The sequence below is a fragment of the Mesoplodon bidens genome (assembly GCF_964165515.1).
Source record: "Mesoplodon bidens genome assembly, chromosome: 2".
Taxonomy (NCBI): Eukaryota; Metazoa; Chordata; class Mammalia; order Artiodactyla; family Ziphiidae; genus Mesoplodon; species Mesoplodon bidens.
This window is the reverse complement of record NC_138177.1, coordinates 88047019-88065245: the sequence shown is the minus strand read 5'-3', so window position 1 is coordinate 88065245 and position 18227 is coordinate 88047019. Positions and strand designations below refer to the sequence as shown.

Sequence of the window (18227 nt, the reverse complement as noted above, 5' to 3'; positions counted from 1 at the left end):
CCATTTCTCTAGGAGGTGGGTCAAAAAGAATCTTGCTGTGATTTATGTCATAGAGTGTTCTGCCTATGCTTTCCTCTAAGAGTTTTATAGTGTCTGGCCTTACATTTAGGTCTTTAGTCCATTTTGAGTTTATTTTTGTGTATGGTGTTAGGGAGTGTTCGGATTTCATTCTTTTACATGTAGCTGTCCTGTTTATGTTTTGGTTTTTGATAATAGTCATTCTGACAGGTTTGAGGTGTTATTTCATTGTAGTTTTGATTTGCATTTTCCTGACGATTAGTGATGTTGAGCATTTTTTGAGGTGTCTGGTAGCCATATTTATTTATTTATTTATTTACATTTGGAAAAATGTATTTCAGGTCTTCTGTTCATTTTTATTCAAGTTGTTTGGGTTTTTTGATATTAAGTTATATGAGTGCTTTATTATTCTAGATATTAACCCCTTATTGTATATATGATTTGCAAGTGTCTTCTACCATTCAGTAGTTTGCCTTTCTGTTTTGTTGCTGGTTTCTTTTCCTTGCAAAAGCTTTTTAATTTGCTATAGCTCCATTTTTCTTTCTTTCTTTCTCTCTTTCTCTCTTTTCTTTCTTTCTTTCTTCCTTTCTTTTTCTTTCTTTCTTTCTTTCTTCCTCCCCCCAATTTTGTTGTCCTTGCCTGAGAAGGCAGATCCAAAACAATATTGCTAAGATCTAAGTCAAAGATCTGACTGCCTATGTTTTCTTCTAGGAGTTTTATGGTTTCAGGTCTTACATTCTTACATTCAAGTGTTTAAAACCAATTTGAATTTAGCTTTGTATATGCTGTAAGATAGTGTGGCCCAATTCCTTCTTTCACATATAGCTGTGCAACATTCCCAACACTATTTATTGAAGAGACTCTCTTTTCTCCCCTGTTCTGTATTCTTGCCTCCTTTGTCATAGCTTAATTGACCATACAAGCATGGATTTATTTCTCAGCTCTCTATTCTGGTCCATTGATCTATGTGTCTGTTTTTGTGGGAGTATCATAGTTTTGGTGTCATATTTTACATATTTTTATTTTGCATACCCTTAACTAATCATTTTAGATGTAGATTATTTTACTACTTTTGTCCTTTAGCCTTCATACTAGCTATAGGTGCTTGATCCTCTGCCTTTTACTTTATGTTTCCATTTACCAGTGAGAGTTTTCTTTCATAATTTTTTGTATCTAGTTGTGGCCTTTTCTTTTCCATTTGAAGAAGTCCCTTAACATTCCTTACAGGGCCAATTTACTGGTGATGAACTTCTTTTACAGTTGCTTCTCTGGGAAACTCTTTCCTCTCCCTCAGTTATGAATGATAACTTTGCTAGGTAGAGTATTCTTGCTTTTTTTTTTTTTCTTTCAGCACCTTTAATATATCATGCCACTCCCTTCTGGCCTGTAAACTTTCTGCTGAAAAATCAGCTGATAGTCTTATGGGGGTTCTCTTGAATGTAACTAGTTGATTTTCTCTTGCTTCTTTTAAGATTTATTTTATCTTTAACTTTTAGACATTTTAATTATGTCTTGGTGTGGGTCTCTCCTAGTTCATCTTGTTTGGGACTCTTTGTGCTTCCTGGTCTTGGATGTCTGTTTTCTTCACCAGGTTAGGGAAGTTTTCTGCCATTATTTCTTCAAATAAGCTTTCTGTCCCTTTCCCTCTCTCCTCCTTCTCAGACTCCTATAATATGAATGTTACTACAATGTGATGTTGTTCCCAAAGTTTGTTAAACTCTCCTCATTTTAAAAATTATTTTTTCTTTTTGCTGTTCCAATTGTATGGTTTCCACTGCTATGTCTTCCAGATTACTGATCTCTTCTTCTCTGTCATCTAATCTGATGTTGATTCCATCTAGTGTATTTTTTACTTCAGTTATTGTATTCTTCCTGATTTGTTTTTTTTTTATATTTTCTATCTCTCTGTTGAAATTCTCACTGTGTTCATCCTTTCATACTCTATGATCATTACTCTATGACCATTACTTTGAACTCCTTATCAGTAGATTACATATCTCCATTTTGTTCAATTATTTTTTTGAGGTTTAGTCTTGTTCTTTCATTGGAACATATTCCTGTGTCTCCTCATTTTTTCTAACTCTCTGTTTCTTTCTATATATTAGATAGGTCAGCTACATATCCCAGTCTTGAAGGAGTGGCTTTATGTAGAAGAATTCCTATGGGGACCAGAGAGCAATCACTTCTGGCCACCAAAGCCAGGCACACTAGAGGTGTACCCTGCATGGGCCTTCCCGTTGTGGTGGTTCTATGACAGTTGTGGGTGTGCTGGTAGGTGGCACTAGCCTCCAAGCTGGCTGAAAGTGAAGCTTAGCAAGAGCTGCTGTAGGTGTACTGGTGGGCAGAGCTGGCTCTGGGGAGCTGACTCAGGGTGCAGCTGCAACATTGAAAGCACACTTCCAGACAGCACTGACCCCTGGAATATCAGACTTAGAATTCACACCCACTACCACATTCCTCCTCTACCAGGGACAGAGCTGGTTGTGAGTCAGCCCCTCAGAACAGGGAGACAGTCAATAGTTTGCTTGCTTCAATCACCCAGTCCCCTTGAAAGAGACAATACTTTTCAGAAGAGAAAAAGGACCCAGCAATCTGCTGCTCCCCTCCCTGATTCCTGATCACAGGGTTCTACATCGCACTTACAGCTCAGAAAAGCCTGAGTCCAGCACAGCAAGTGAGCAGTCTTCACTAACAGAGACCAGGAAGGGAGCATTAGGAGAGAAGAAGAAGGTTGAGAAAGGTAAAGCCCATGGGTCTCAAGACAAAACCTGACTGGGCAATCCCCAAAGCCCACCTAAAATAATCAGAGAAGGTGGCTTGATCGCCACTTTGGGTTAAAGTCTGGCTACCACTCAAGTCTACAGTACAAGTTCCAAGGAAAGATAAAGGAAATGGAGGGAAGCCAGGTTTGACAGCCAACCTGGCAACTAACCATCCCATCTGGTCCCTTCCTGTAGTTTTGGCAATAACCTAGAAACACAGGCTTTCCAACCACACAGCCCTACAAGCCCACAATATTAATCATTTTGGATGTCAAGCAGGAAAAAGACCATATTTTAGCCATTTGCAGTCAGAGACCATACAACCCAAAAAATGGACTACAGTGTTAAGAGATCTTTCACATTCTAAAATCTCAGCTACAACAGTGCCTGCTTTAAGGAGCTACCCAATCAGTTAATGCTACGCCAACACAAGCATCCCCTCTCATTCTTCCTATTCATACCCACCAGGCCCTTGATGACAAAGAACAGTACTGTGCACGGAGAACACCAGCCCAGTGACACACTGGGAGTGCACAGCTGAGCTGAGGGCACAGCTTGCACTCTTGGTGTCCACAAGGGAGACAGTCCCATTCTCATCACCTGAAGGAAAGAGAGAGTACATACACAGAGGTTGCGAGCAGGGGCTTTGGACTCAGCCAGTTCTGGATTTGAATGCCCTCCATCATGAACAAGTTAACCACTCTGAGCATTAGTTTCCTCTTTGGTAAAGTAGGAATAACTAGTCATTTGGGGGTTGTGGAAATTAAATTAATGGGTGACATAATTGTTATCACAAACTATGTCACCATATACCCAGCCATATCATCATGTTAACACAATTGTCCCTACTATACAACTGCATTCCCTATGTAACAATCCACTTGCTTTGCGGCCCACTGACTTCTAGCCATGAATACAAGAGCCACAGCAAACAGTCAGGAATCAAATCTACGAGGACAAAAATCATCATGTTCTTCAAAGCTAAACTAAAACCACTTTTGGATAATCCCACCTCCTTACATCCCCATTAATATAATTCACCTTGCGCCCAAGTGTGCTGATGAGACTGAGCAGCCAGAGCCTCAAATTATGGAGTCAGCTCTCTTGCTCATCCTCCCCTTCCCAGAGTCAACACACAGTTCGACATGCTGCCTTACCAAAGACAAAGACTTCACTCTGCTGAGGATGCCAAGCCAGGGAGGCGGGAAGGTAGCCAGAGGCACTGCAGCCTGTAAAGGGGAGAAGAGGGGTCTGGAACAAGACTCCGAGCCCAGCTCTGAGCCAAGGCTTCTCAGGTGAAGTCACTCAAAATCCCAGGATCACCTTTATTCAGTCTCCCAAGCCCTGCTAAGGCAGTCCTGTCCTCATTCTTGACCCTCACAACCTACATCTACCCATCAGCCTCCTGCCCTTTCCAGACGTGAGTCACGGGCAAGTTTCAAAACAAAGCATGAAGATAACAACTCTGACCCCTTTGTTCACCCATCCAGGAAATGTAAATGACCCACCCAGGAACCAGCCCTTCCTCTTGGGACCCACTGCACGAAATGGGGTCAGCAGAACTTTAGTGGGAAGAAAACAATTTTGTCACTTGTGTCAAAGTGACTGGGCATCTGGAACCTACACTTTGACTCTGGCCAAGGAAAGCCTCTTCCAGGTGGATTCCTAGTACCATCTAAAAACAAAACAGCCAAGGCTAGGACTGAAAAAGAAAGAGCATGCACTCACCTCGGTATGAATTCAGAACCATTTGCTGAGCAAAGTCCCAAACCTTGATGCTAAGAAGCAAAAGGAAACAGAAACTTAATGTTGACCTACACTGTCTACATAAAAACATGTGTTCAAACAAGAAATTCCTTTAACAGACATATCCTATGTCTTTGCCTACTGGACATCCGATACAGCTTATTTTTACAGTAGATTGAAAAATCTCTAAGGAAACCTTATAGACATGGCATAATTAGTCACTGGGTTCTTATAATAAGTCCAAAACATTATTTAATGAGGCCAGTATGACACTAAAGACACACAAAGGAGGCCTAGAGACTCAATGGGAGCAGGGACTCACCAGAACTCTTTGCTACCACTGACAGCTTTTGTGCCAGAGCTCAGCACACTGACTGTAGACATGATGTCATCATGCTTATACTTGCAAAACTTGCTGACAATGAGTGTCTCATCATCCAGCTTCCACAATTCAACAACACCTATTGGGAGTGGAGAAGAGGGTGAGGAAAACAAGCTTGGATTATGCCAAGACAGCAATTCACTTCTAGGATTCAGGTAGTCCATTGTCAATAAACTAACAAATTAAGTTATTCCTATAAAAGCAAAGTCTGCATCTTTAGAATGTTTAACTAACTCTCAAGCCATTTGGCTTTATTCTGGCATTACTGATGTCCTACTAACAGTCCAGAAAATTAGGTGGGGAAAGCTTCTAGAAAAAGACAGGGAAAGATGGAATGGCTAGTAAAATCCATTTTCCTGCTTCCAGTAAGAAAACATTGCAAAATAATTCTTAGGAGACAAAGATGAATCTCCACAATGATCTGTGTAGCACACAGTCCAGTATAGTTAAATCTTCTCTGTTATTTGGACACTAATAAATATTTGTTGAACAATTTGAATAAATGTCTTACAGAGTCATAAAAAATATGTTGAATAATTCAGTGTCTTCTCAGTGACTGGCTAAGTTCAAAACCCCTCCACATAGCTGTCCTGAATAAGTAGTGTTCAAGCTCAACTGCCAGAGAGGCTCAACTTTTAACGTCCCACTTTTACCTTCCATGGAATGTCTGCCAACATCCAAATGATGTTTTTTTAAATTCCAGAGTTTCCATTGCTGAGCCTGATATTCAAAACAAAGAAAGCAAAATGGGAAGAAACGGAAAGATACAGGTAGTACAGATTGGACATTCTTTTCTCTGAGGTGCACATTCAAATTTTTACCCATTTTTAAAATTACGTTCTATTTCTTACGGTTAAATGTTACTTCTCTCTCCCTCTGCCCCGCCCCCACCCCTGCCCCACGTATAGATAATTTTTCTGATATGATTCCCCAACCACCCTAAAAACTCTACTGTTACTGTCCCAGAGATTCTCTCAAACATTATGACCATACACCCCTACCAACGTGAAAATCAACATTGATAAACACTATCATTAAATCCACAGACCCTATTCAAATTTGGCAATTGTCATAGCAACACATCTTTCTTATCTCATTCAGGAATACGTGTTGCATTCGATTTTCATGTTTCATCAATATCCCTCAGTCTGAAGTAATTCCTCAGCCTTTTTATGTTCCTCATATCCTTGGTACACATACAGTCACTTTGTTTTTGCTAGTTCACACTCTCCTGGGCTCCTGGCCCTGGAGGTGCAGGTTCCCACCCAACGTGGCTCCGGGGCAGCTCCGGGGCAGCTTCGCTTGCCGCGCATGTGTGCTAGGAGCCACTCCCCTCAAGGAGCACCGGAACTGGAGCTGCCGGCCAGCTTCTGTTTCCTAGGCAACGCAATACACAAACGCGGGCCCTAGTGGCACTGGTGCAATGCACTTCAACAAAGCAGGTGAGGAGGGCTGAGTCAAGAGTAGAGGCGGGAGGAAGACTGAGGAGACTGGGAAAGACCAAAGGGGAAAGGAGGGAAATGTGTTCACCCCCCTCCTTGGATTGGTCACGGTTTTGTTCAGAGTTCTGTCTGCCCAGGTCTCTGCTCCCCCTCCCCACACCCCACCTGCCCCCAAGCTCTCACTTAGACCATGGGGCCTTCCCTCATGTGGAGTTTCTCCTCTTTCTTGCTCTCCAGAGACGCTGGTTAACTACTCCTTTGGAACATGTCAACAGAGGAAGCTCTTTCCTCACTTCCACCCCCCAAACTTGTTGGGGAACAAGTTTCTCCCTCTTAGGGGAGCGCCCCACAGAGGGCCTGGATGTTACATAGCAGAAGATGTGAGTATTCACTTTTCTTTAAATAGGTCTCAGTTCCCAGACTATCTAAGGGTACCTAAGTTTCCTGGAAGAAAAGCCCTGTAAGATTTGTGACCTTCAGGGTCCCAACATGAGAAAGTGCCCTGGTCCTCTGCAACCAGCTGTCAGGACCAATATCAGAAATTGCGTTGCTTGCATTGCTCCCCTTTGAATCCCCACCAAATGCAAGCCTTGGCTTTATGCGGCCCCCAGTATAGTTCCCACACCCTTCCCACCTACAAAGGAATCAATAGCTCCCCTTAGTCCAAACCTGGACTGTGGCTGTGCTGGTAGGTCAGTTTATGAAATCATATAATCAGACTGACAATTGCATGAGAGAAGATTCAGCTCTGTGGGCCTTAGAAAACTGGATTCACTGGAATGCATAGAAATGTCATTCACTCTACCTATCCAGCCACGTTCCTTTGTAGAGTTGCCTGTGTTACTTATGTAATTGCTTGTATGGTCTTGATGCAGAGGAATCAAGAAAGAAAGAGCAACTTTGGCAGAGAAGATTCAGGAATACTCTAAGTTCATTCTGTTTTAATAACTATAATGTTCTCTATGTGTGTTTTTTCTTTCTTTGTTTGTTTTCTATATACTACCGGAAGAGGTATGGCTTGGCATACAACCTCTCTAAGATCCCGACCAGTATAAAAGGATATGCTTTTGGAGCCAGAACAGCTGTGAGGTTTAAGCCAATCAGCAAGGTTAGAAATGTCTGAATGTACTTAGCTTTTAGTGTGATCCATGATGCTGCATGTATTTGCATTGGGGAACAAAGCTAGAGGTTACCTAAAGGACATGCCCTGAAATTTGAGAAAAAAAGTCATTTAGATGAAAGCTACTAAGAAGCCTATATGAAAAGCTTAGATGTTAACATTGCAAATGTGTATGTGTGAGTGTCCGGGGAGAGTGGAAAATAATTCTCAGAAGGAATGGTACCAAGGCAAGGCTTCAGTCCTGAGATACCTGATGTTAAAATACTGGAAGCTTTGTTTATATGCATCATATTATCTTGTCAGTTAAAAAACAAATTCCAACTTCTTCACCCTTTTGTGTGATTGGACTTCAAGTCTTCAGTATAGGTTCCTAATCTCTTGTTGGACATTTTCTTGATGCTTTAGCTCGAGAGGGATACTGGCTCTAAAAGAATCTCTGAGTGGGATGGTGGGATGGTGGGGGTAGTAGCTGCAATAGTTACCTTGGCTCTCTACCCACCATAGGTTTACTTCTACAACCTAAGCATTAGGTACATTTAGGTAGCTGAACCATACCCTTATCTTGGTTTTCTACCTATTGTAGGTCTATTTCTATAGCTTGAGGTGGTTCAATCATAGCTGATAACATGAACAGGGAGATGATGATTTTGTTTTTTCTACTTAGAAGGCTTTACATGCATATATATTACCCTCTAACCTATTGATCTTTTTCTTGGAAATAGGATATGACACCTTACCCAGGCATGTACCAAACAGTCGGTCCTCAGGAGCAAACACACAAACAAAATTTTGCTCCATTTAATGCCTTGTTGCCTCGATTTAGGACATACTCTAAGGACACTTGTTATCCTGGGTAAGTTCCCCTCTTTCTGGTGCACTTCAACAAAGAGCAATAGGAAAGGAAGTACAAAAAGGGGTTACATCCCAACCATGCCCTCTAAATAAGAAACTATCTATCTTTAAAGATTCAACCTCTTGCCTTCCAGGTCTCTAGAATTACAAAATTATTATAGAGGATAGTGATTCATTCAATAAATATTTATAAATGGCCAAGCAGTTTTGTAGGTTCTGAAGATTTTGCACTAAACCCACCATGCAAGGTTCCTGATTTCTTGGAGCTTACACTCTAGAGTCCAGACAGGTGAGAAGCAAATAAACAAGAAAATATCAGTGGTAATAAGGAGAGTGACCATATAATTTATTAGCTAGTGTGTCACTTCTGAGAGTGAAAGGGGATCTTACTAATAATTATACCAAGACTGTAGCCATAAGCTAGGGCTGTCATGAGCACACCAGGAAGTATAATGACCTAGTGATGTGCTGAATAAAACCAAACAAGATGATATGATATGGAGTGATGGCTGGAATCTACTTTGGCAAGGACTGTCAAGATAGGTCTTTCTATGGAAATGACACCTGATCTGAAATCACAGTGATAAGACTAAAATGGCCCTGTGACGATCTAGGCCTAGAACTTCCCAGGCAGGAGGAACTGCAAGCACAAAGGCTGTAAATTGGGAAGAATTTGGTGTGAGGAAAAAGGAAAAAAGACTAGTATGGCTACAGTGTAGCGGGCAAGGAGGAAATGAGAACAGAGGAGAAGGAGGGGCTAGAGTATATAGGCCTAGTAGACCAGGAAGGCATTCTAAGTGCTTTAGGAAGCCATTCAGAGTATGCAGAATTGTAGGGCACAGGGTCAAGGTCTTTATTTTACTGGTGAGAATTCCAAGGATCAGAGAGTGAGTGTAACTCTCTCAAGGTTTCAGTAAAGGAGTAGAAGTGTTAAATCTTGATTCCCATGACCATTCTATGTGTTATTTCCACAGCAAAGAGTCTACACCAAAAGACAAAGTGTTATGAACAAAGGCAATACAAAATATCCCATTGTCAGGAAATTTCACATCATGGGCAGAACTTAAGCATCACTGTGGAAGATCTCTTTTATCATCCATCATTTCTGGGATCTTTTGGTATCTCAGCTAAGAATACTGAGGTTCAGAAATATTTTAAACTAGTCGATTTTTACCCTCACTGCCTGTCAAGACTAGAAATCTTGAACACTAACATCTATTTAGAAATACACTAACTGGCAAAGGAACACTATGCTTGCCTGACATTAAGATCTAATCAGTCTGTTGCCTTTTCTAAAGGAGTGAGGACTAGTTCAGGTGCACATGTGGTACTGATGAGGTTTGTATATGGTCACTAACTCATTCAACATAATATTTCATATTTTTATTTCTAGCCCTGGCACATATAACCCAGAGATAAAGGCACCCAAAAAAATCACCTGGCCAATGAAATTTGGATCTCCAGACTGGGCCCAGGTTCCAAGTCTACAGAAAAGGACCCTGAGAGCTGAGGTAATAAGATTGGACTTCTATGGAGCCCTGTATTTAATACTTCATGTGTATTAGTGATTCTTAACCAGGAGTCTGTGAATAAACTTCAAGAAGTCCTTGTTCCCCTGAAATTACTTGCACAATTTTGTGTGTATATGGATATGGGGATCTTTTTGCAGAGTTACACAATTTCACTTGAATTTTAAAGATGTGTGTGCTGAACAAAAGTCACATTTTCTTACTTAAACCTCAAACAATCTTTTGTGGTAGTCCAAGATAATTATCCTCTATGATTGAAGAGTAAACTGAAGCTCAGACGGATTAAGCAGCTTGTAGCTGTGACTCCTAAGCCACTGCTCTTTCCATCACAACACTTGAGTATTAGATCATCAAGCGGCTGTAGATCATTCTGGCAAGAACATGGATACCAGGGACGGACTGAGTGGGTTCAAATACTAATTCCATATTTGCTTGCTGTGTGTCCTCTAACTTTTCTAAGTCTCAGTTTGCTTGTCTTTAAAATGGATGTAATAATAGACTCAATCTGATAAAGTTGTGAAGATTGAGAGATCGTAGAAAAGTATTTAGCACCATACCTGTAACATAATAAATCCGTGTCAGCTATCATAATTCCAGAGGTGCCCTTTTTTCCCCTAGTGGAACTTTGGATTAATTCTATAAGTATTTATTAAATGCCAAATGAATTAACCTAATTGTGATAGGGCCTATTGGTAACATTCAAGAATTAAACACATAATCTTTGTTTTCAAGACATTTACCAGCTATACTTGAGTATTTACCAAGAGAAAATAATTCCTATGATATATCCTAGAGTAAGATGACAAAGAGTAGATGTACATAGCAATGTTGAGAGACTCACTAAGGCTAGGCTCCTATGGGTTGGGGTTCAGCTAGGCCACAACAGCTCTAACGTACAGTTCTATTTTGCACAGCCAAGAAGACCAGAGGCAGAGGGTTCTCATTCTAATATTAACCTAGACAACATTCTTCCATTGCAGCTGCCCACAGACAAAGAATTTAGAAAGCATCGGAACCGTGTGGCTTACCTAAGCCTGTATTACAACTGAAAAGCTGTGACTACCTTCATGTGCTCCTCCTGACCACACTCTCCAGGATTGAGGACAGAGCTGCTTTTGTCCTTCTGCATTGCTCTGGCCCACCTGTCTGCCAGCATGGGGCACAGGGAGGGGCAAGGGGCTCATAACCACTATATAACAGCATAAAGACTAGTTCAGAGGGCTCTCTCTCCATGTTGTGTATACATGTAGATGGGTCAGGGGGGTTTCTACTGAGTGTTCAGTGGGGTGGCTTCACTTTACTGAAATACTTGTGGGTCCCTGCCCTCTAGCTCTAATTCTCAGGCACGAGTTTTATGTTTTCTACCACTAGCCCTGGTGGGTGATAGGAGACTGTTGGTCTACACATATCACAGATTTGGATGACTTGCTTGGCCTTGTATTTGGGCTTGCTGTATGCAGGGGATTCTTAAGGCAGAACAAATGTTTTAGGAGCTCTTCCAATTCCTGGACAAGATGGCAGAGTAGAAGGACTTTGAGCTCACCTCTTCTCATAAGCACGCCAAAACCACAACTAACTGCTGAACAACCATCAGTAAAAAAGACTGGAAACTACCAAAAAATATTCTACATCCAAAGACATAAAGAAGTAACCACAACAAGACAGTAGGAGGGGAACATTCATGATATAATCAAATCCCACACACCCTGGGTGGGTGACCCACAAACTGAAGAATAATATCACAGAAGTTCTTCCACAGGTGTAAGAGTTCTGAACCACACATCAGGCTCCCAGTCTGCAGGTCTGGCATCAAGAAGAGCCCCCAGAGCATTTGGCTTTGAAGGCCAGTGGGGCTTAATTGCAGGAGCTCCACAGGACTGGGGGAAACAGAGACCTCACTTAAAGGGTGCACACAAAATCTCACACACACCAGGTCTCAGAGCAAAGGCAGTAACTTCATAGGACCCTGGGCATGACCTACCTTCTGGTATTTGAGGTTCTCCTGGGGAGGCAGGGGCAGCTTATCCTGGGGACATAGACACTGGTGGTGAAAATATTGGGTAGTGTTCATCTGCATGAACTCTTGCTGGAGGCTGACATCTTGCTTGGGTCATTAGCACCAAGACCTGGCCCCATCCAACAGCCTCTAGGCTCCAGTACTGGGACGCCTCAGGACAAACAACAAACTGGATGGGGATACAGCCCCACCCATAAGCAGACAGGCTGTCAAAAGACTTCCTGAGCCCACAGCGACCTCTAGACATGCCCCTTGACATGGCCCTACTCACCAGAGGGCCAAGACTTCCAACTCCACCCACCAGTAGGCAGGCACTGACCCCTCCCACCAGGAAGCCTGCACAAACCTCTAGACCAGCCTCACCCACCAGGGGGCAGACACCAGAAGCAAGGAAACTACAGTCCTGCGGCCTGTGGAACTGAGTGAGTCTTCAAACACAGCTCGGAACCTACCCTGGGACCAGCTGGTCCCTGGTCCTTGGGAGATGAGAGGGGAGTGTACTCCTGGGATACATAAGACATCCCCTACAGAGGGCCACTTCTCCAAGGCTGAGAAATATAACTAACCTTCCACATACATAAAAATACAAATAGAAGTTTAGACAAAATGAGATGGCAGAGGAATATGTTTCAGATGAAAGAACAAGATAAAACCCCAGAAGAACAGCAAAGTGAAGTGGAGAGAGCCAATCTACCTGAGAAAGAGTTCAAAGTAATGATTGTAAAGATGATCCAATAACTTGAGAAAGAATGGATGCACAGAGTGAGAAGTTACAAGAAGTTCCTAAAAAAGAGTTAGAAAATATAAAGAACAACCAAACAGAGTTGAAGAATACAATAACTGAAAAGGAGCTCTTCCAAGTGTCTGAGTTCCCTGGCATGGAGTGGGAATGTACTGATTTGATTGCCTTTCCCATATTCATGTAAAACTCACAGAGTCAAAAATCGCCCCTTTCAGGAACTTCCCTGGTGGCACAGTGGATAGGACTCCGCACACCCAATGCAGGGGGCCTGAGTTCGATCCCTGGTCAGGGAACTAGATCCCACATTCATGCCGCAACTAAGAGTTTGCCTGCCACAGCTGAGGAGCCCACGTACCGCAACTAGGGAGCCAGCAAGCTGCAAATAAGGAGCCCACGTGATCCAACTAAGGAGCCAGTGAGCTGCAACTAAGGAGCCCTAGAGCTGCAACTAAGGAGCCTGCCTACCACCACTAAGACCCCACGCAGCCAAATATATATATATATATATATATATATATATATATATATATATATATATATAAAATCCTCCTTTCCCATTACATCATCATATTGAGTTCCTACCATGGATCAGGTAGTGGCAAGCACTGGCGATACAGCAGGAATCAAAATAAACTCATCTACTGGCTCCTTGGGCCTGGCTGAAGTATGAGAAGGACTCCCCAGGGAGGCTAGTGGATTGTATCTGTCCCCCACTCCCAGTTGTAACGATGCTCTGAAGTCTCACAAGTTACTGTAAGTGTGTCAAGGTCAGACATCATAGGAGTCACATTCAAAGTATTTATCTAGACATTGCCTGGTGTCTACCCCACTTTGTGCATATTTAAACTTTGAAACCATAGATCTTAGTGAAATGGGCTCCTGATGAGCTTAAGATTCAAAGCTAGAATTGTAATTTTTTTACACTGTTCATACCTTATATCCATAGCTCTCAATATTGTCATAACCAAACCATTCAGTGTTTTTATAAGCATATAGGACTTTTTGGTCTTCAGTCCAGGCATTTGTGTCTTTATTTAGGAATATGCAGATCTATGCGGGGAATGAAGGAGGCAACATTGAACACGTCACAGATTATGTCATGTATTGGAAGGGAAAGGACTTAAATGGGAGCAAAATAATAAGAAATGGGAGGGGGATGGAAAAGGGGACGTTGTGAAATATCTACATTAATTTCACATATTTCTCTCAAAAGTGATTTTGTTTCATAAAATGAACACAAATTTCTATGAAAACAGGATACAAACAAGTGAAATTCTAATTTTGTACCCAGAGGTTGAGAAATGGTAAGCATGACCATATGTGCTGAGATCATTCTTCCACAAACACTCTAGTCTTTGGCAAACACTGTTAATCATTCTCCGGATTTTCAGCATAGTATTTGAGTAAAATCAATCAATTCAGATTGGCAGGGAGATCAAAATATTTGCCATCCCCAGGCTAGTCTGTTGAAATCCTTCTCCACCTATTTACATGGACGTACTAAAATTCAGTATTGCTTTGGGCTGTGGGAAAGATGGTGCCATATACTTCAAAATCCAAAAAGGAAATTCAGATTGATTTTTTTAAGTGAAAAGTATTACACAGCCATCAACCTGCCTTTCCACAGGCTGCTATGCTCAGAGCTGTCAGATCTGTGAAAGCCGGGATGGATAGAGGATCTGAAGAGCAGAAGGGTAGCAAGATGACTTGGAGAGTGGGAGAATTTTCCCCAGGGCATTTTAACCTGAATTAGCTGTGTTAGTTACTTCATAGTAAGACCAGAAGCCAGCCTCACCTGTATAAGGACAAAATGACCCTGCTCCAGAGACTGGGCACAGACTGAGGTGTCAGAAAGTCCTCCCATAGGTGGGGAAACCCATGATGAGCTTCTCCGAAGGGATCCCACTGTCTCTCCAGGGCTTCATGGCATATTCCTGCAGAAGGCAACACAGACATTATTGCTCACCAGCGTTTGTTCCATATGATCAACAAAGTCTAGCTAATTGTCCCCCAAAGACAATTTTTCCAACAACCAAGACTCCCAATCCCTTCCCCATCTCCCTTCTACATATGATTTGAATCTTTTCTTTCTTACACAGTTGCAATAACACATGTCACCTCCATCCTTGTTTCCTACATGCAGGAAAATGTTGTGTCCTGTATATGTGCCCTAGCCACCATGGAAGTCATAGGTCATCACACTGATGGGATCAAGGAGCCTGGAACAATAGATTTTGAGCCATCAAGATTCTGGGAGCATTTTCTTATAGACAATTTAAGAGCAAGAAATGGTAGCTGTGGAAATTCATGATGTCAAGTAGATGTCCATATGGCCCCACTAATGTGGCTTCCTTGGTGTCTCCAGGGAGCAGATTATCTTCTGTGACTCCCATAGGACTAGACAGAAAGTCTCCTTTACTTCCTTGAAAGATTAAGGGCAAACCCAGAGAAGAGGGAAAGATATGTTGTTAGAAGAGTGTGTTTTAGAAACACACATCTCCAGGGCCATGGTAAGCACAAGTGAGTAGCTTTGTCAATAATAGTTTTCCTGATTTTACAACCTTTTCGAAAAGGAACTGCTAATGAGAATTTTTATTACATATAAGGATTTGCCAAGGCCTTGAATCTTGTTCCTCTTTTCCCCAACACCCATGATAGTGGCAATTTAAATGAGTCTTCTCTTTATCCCGGAGCCATTAATTCCCCGAACTTCTTTGGCAATTGAAGGTACCAGCTTTCTCAACATTATGTTTACATAACTACTTGGGATGCTCTCCACCAAAAAGTTTACGAATCTCTGCTCTAGGATTTGGAGGCCCTGGGAAGTTCATCGCACTCACTTCCTAACCTCTGCAATTTCATATCCTGTGTCAATGGCCCCTTTGCCAGCAGATACAGCTGCTGTGATCAGTAGTCTTGGGTATCCTGTTTCATTAACCTCTTCTTCAAAAGCCTGTAGCATTGGGCTTCCCTGGTGGCGCAGTGGTTGAGAGTCCGCCTGCCGATGCAGGGGAAACGGGTTCGTGCCCCCGTCTGGGAAGATCTCACATGCCGCGGAGCGGCTGGGCCCGTGAGCCATGGCCGCTGGGCCTGTGCGTCCGGAGCCTGTGCTCCGCAATGGGAGAGGCCACAACAGTGAGAGGCCCACATACCGCAAAAAAAAAAAAAAAAAAAAAAAAAAGCCTGTAGCATTTCCTGGAGAGAACAAAGGGTGAATTTTTTCAGTCGTCTTCATTATCTCTGTCCAATAGTATGTACATTTGGGGCTGCTTTCCAGCTTATAGCAATTCCCTTATTTCTGGAAATAACCCCTGAAATATAGGGATAGGCTCTGGCAAGGTGTAACTTGGACCAAAGAGATACAAGGACACTAACAGTCCTTGAATCCAAGTCACATTTAATGACAATTCTAAAGAAAAAGCCCAGGAACCCCTGGCAGAGGGTCTAGGAGCTATCTTTCCTGCTGTGACTTCACTCTCCCTTTTAAAGCTCTAGTCTCTCAATTTTTAATAGCCATGCCTCTTTCCTGCCATTAGTCCTTTGCTAATGCTGTTACCACTTCCTTAGAAAATTCCTCTTCCTATCTTTTGTATGCCTGGCTCCTTTTAACTCCGCATATTGCAGCTTAAATATCACTTCCTCTGAGAAGGCCCCACGCCCCGACCATCCTATTTGCTGCTATCACTGCTATTATCACCATTTGCAATTATTTGATTTTTTCTTTTTTCATTTTATTTTTCTTTCTTTTCTTTGTTTTCCCCCTCTGTATCCTCCACCATGCTCTAACCCCACAAGAGCAGGGATCATGCTTGTCTTGTTCACTGCTCTATCTCTAGTGAAAAACACAATGTCTGGATCACAGTAGATGCTTAATAAATACTTACTGAACAAATGATATAACAAATGGTTCCACCTCCTCAACTCAAGAATGTCCTCCTTGTGTTCCTTCAGATACCAGTATCCTTTCGATAAATCCTCTTTTGGCTTGAGTTAACTAGAGTCTGTTTCTGTTGCCTGCAAACCACAAACACCTTCACTAGTGTACTTCCGAGGGCAGCATCCTTTGCTATCCCCAGGAAATGCAACTCTCACAGAAAATCTACTAAGGTACCAGCCTTTCTACAAGAAGACACAGAGCTAGTGCTTCATTCCCACCTTAATCAAGATGGTAAATCACTGTTTGTCCTCAGGTGGGAGGGATATTCCCTGGGATATTCTTTATCCCCTGGATATTCTATATCCAAGTCAATGCCATCAAATCCATGTTGACGAAGGAAGTCAGTGACAGGACGGATGAAGATTTTGCTTTTGACAGCTGTGGAGACCATGATGGTGAATCTAGGTAGAGAGTTTGTCTGTATTAACATCACAGATCCAGGAGTCCTCCCCACACCATTCTAATATTAATTTTTAATTTGCATTTTATAGTAACCCCTGTTGGATTTTTACAGTTAAGATGAACTCAAAAATGTTAATGTTAATTAATGGATGAATATTTTTAATTTAAACTTTTTTTTCTTTGGTATACCCATTGAATAGTATTTTTCTACTTATTCATAAGATCAAAGGTACATGTACATTTTCTTTTTTAGTGAGATCTTTCAGGGGCAGTGGTTTAGATAACTATATTTCTTTGATACTATGATGTTTGTTTTTTATACTTACTGTTCCCAAATTAAGATGTGATTTACACTTCTGACAGCACAAAGAATATGTTATTAAATATTTTCTGAATCCTGTATTTGAAGGTGTCTTAATATCTAGAAAATTTAGCTCCTCTGCCATAGTAAGCAGTTTTATAGTCTATAAACACATGTTTATACACCCTCAGAGGGGAGAGCAAGATGACGGAGTGAGAGGACGCGGAACTCACCTCCCACCATGAACATATCAAAAACACATCTACATGTGGAGCAATTCTCATTGAAAACAAACTGGAGACTGGCAGAATGACTCTTATACAACCAAGGCTGTAAGAAAGATCCACATGTAATCAGGTAGGAAGGGAAGAGAAGTGATCAGGTCAGGACCTGCACCCCTGGGAGGGGACACAGAAGAGGAGGAGGATTATGTGGACTCAGAGATCCTCTCTGGTGGGCCACATATTGGACGTCTCAGCCCTGGGGTCCAACACCAGGAGGATAAGTCCCCTTAGGAGCTTTGAAAACTAGTGGGACTGGCAAGGAGCTATAAGAAACCTAGACTCCACTCTTGAAGAGTGTACACACACTTGCTAATCCTCAAAACAAGGTGGAGGAAGCGGATTGAAACTGCTTGGGACTCTGACTGATTTCCCACCACTGCCCCAGTGCAAGCCCCAGCCTCAGTAGAGCACCCGCTCTGGCTACTTTCTCTGCAGTGCAGCTCCACAGTAGGGTCAGAGTTGCTATGGCCCAGTGGACCATGTAGTTGTGAAGGATGTAGCTGGCTTGGACCCAGAAGGCATCTCAACAGGGCAAGGGCAGCCATTGTTGGAGCCTAAGGAGGCGGTGGATCAGGATCAGTCTGGGATGCTGACTGCTGCTGAGACCACAGCAGCCTGCGCCCCAACACACACTGGGGTTCTAGTCCTGACATCACGAAAGGAGAAGGAAATGCAGAGTTGGAAGGAAGGAGG

General features: G+C 42.3%; 1 protein-coding gene and 1 pseudogene across 2 annotated transcripts in view; one reads left to right on the top strand and one right to left on the bottom strand.

The window, feature by feature from the left end:
* LOC308630162 (acidic mammalian chitinase-like) overlaps nt 1-16938 on the bottom strand; it is a 33592-nt pseudogene extending 16654 nt beyond the window's left edge. The window contains exons 1-5 of the transcript in view: nt 16766-16938; nt 15451-15575; nt 14706-14829; nt 14377-14544; nt 13544-13660 (exon numbers count right to left, since the gene is read on the bottom strand). The product of the transcript in view is annotated as an acidic mammalian chitinase-like (transcript). The remainder of the gene's footprint in view (nt 1-13543; nt 13661-14376; nt 14545-14705; nt 14830-15450; nt 15576-16765) is intronic.
* CIMAP3 (ciliary microtubule associated protein 3) lies at nt 6332-11022 on the top strand (the record flags this gene model as incomplete). The annotated part of the gene is made up of 6 exons (XM_081218281.1): nt 6332-6350; nt 6588-6730; nt 7360-7458; nt 8193-8323; nt 9716-9833; nt 10832-11022. The coding sequence occupies 6 exons, from the start codon at nt 6332-6334 to the stop codon at nt 10898-10900; spliced, it is 579 nt and encodes a 192-aa protein (XP_081074407.1). The 3' UTR covers nt 10901-11022.
* Nucleotides 16939-18227: the final 1289 nt, after the last annotated feature.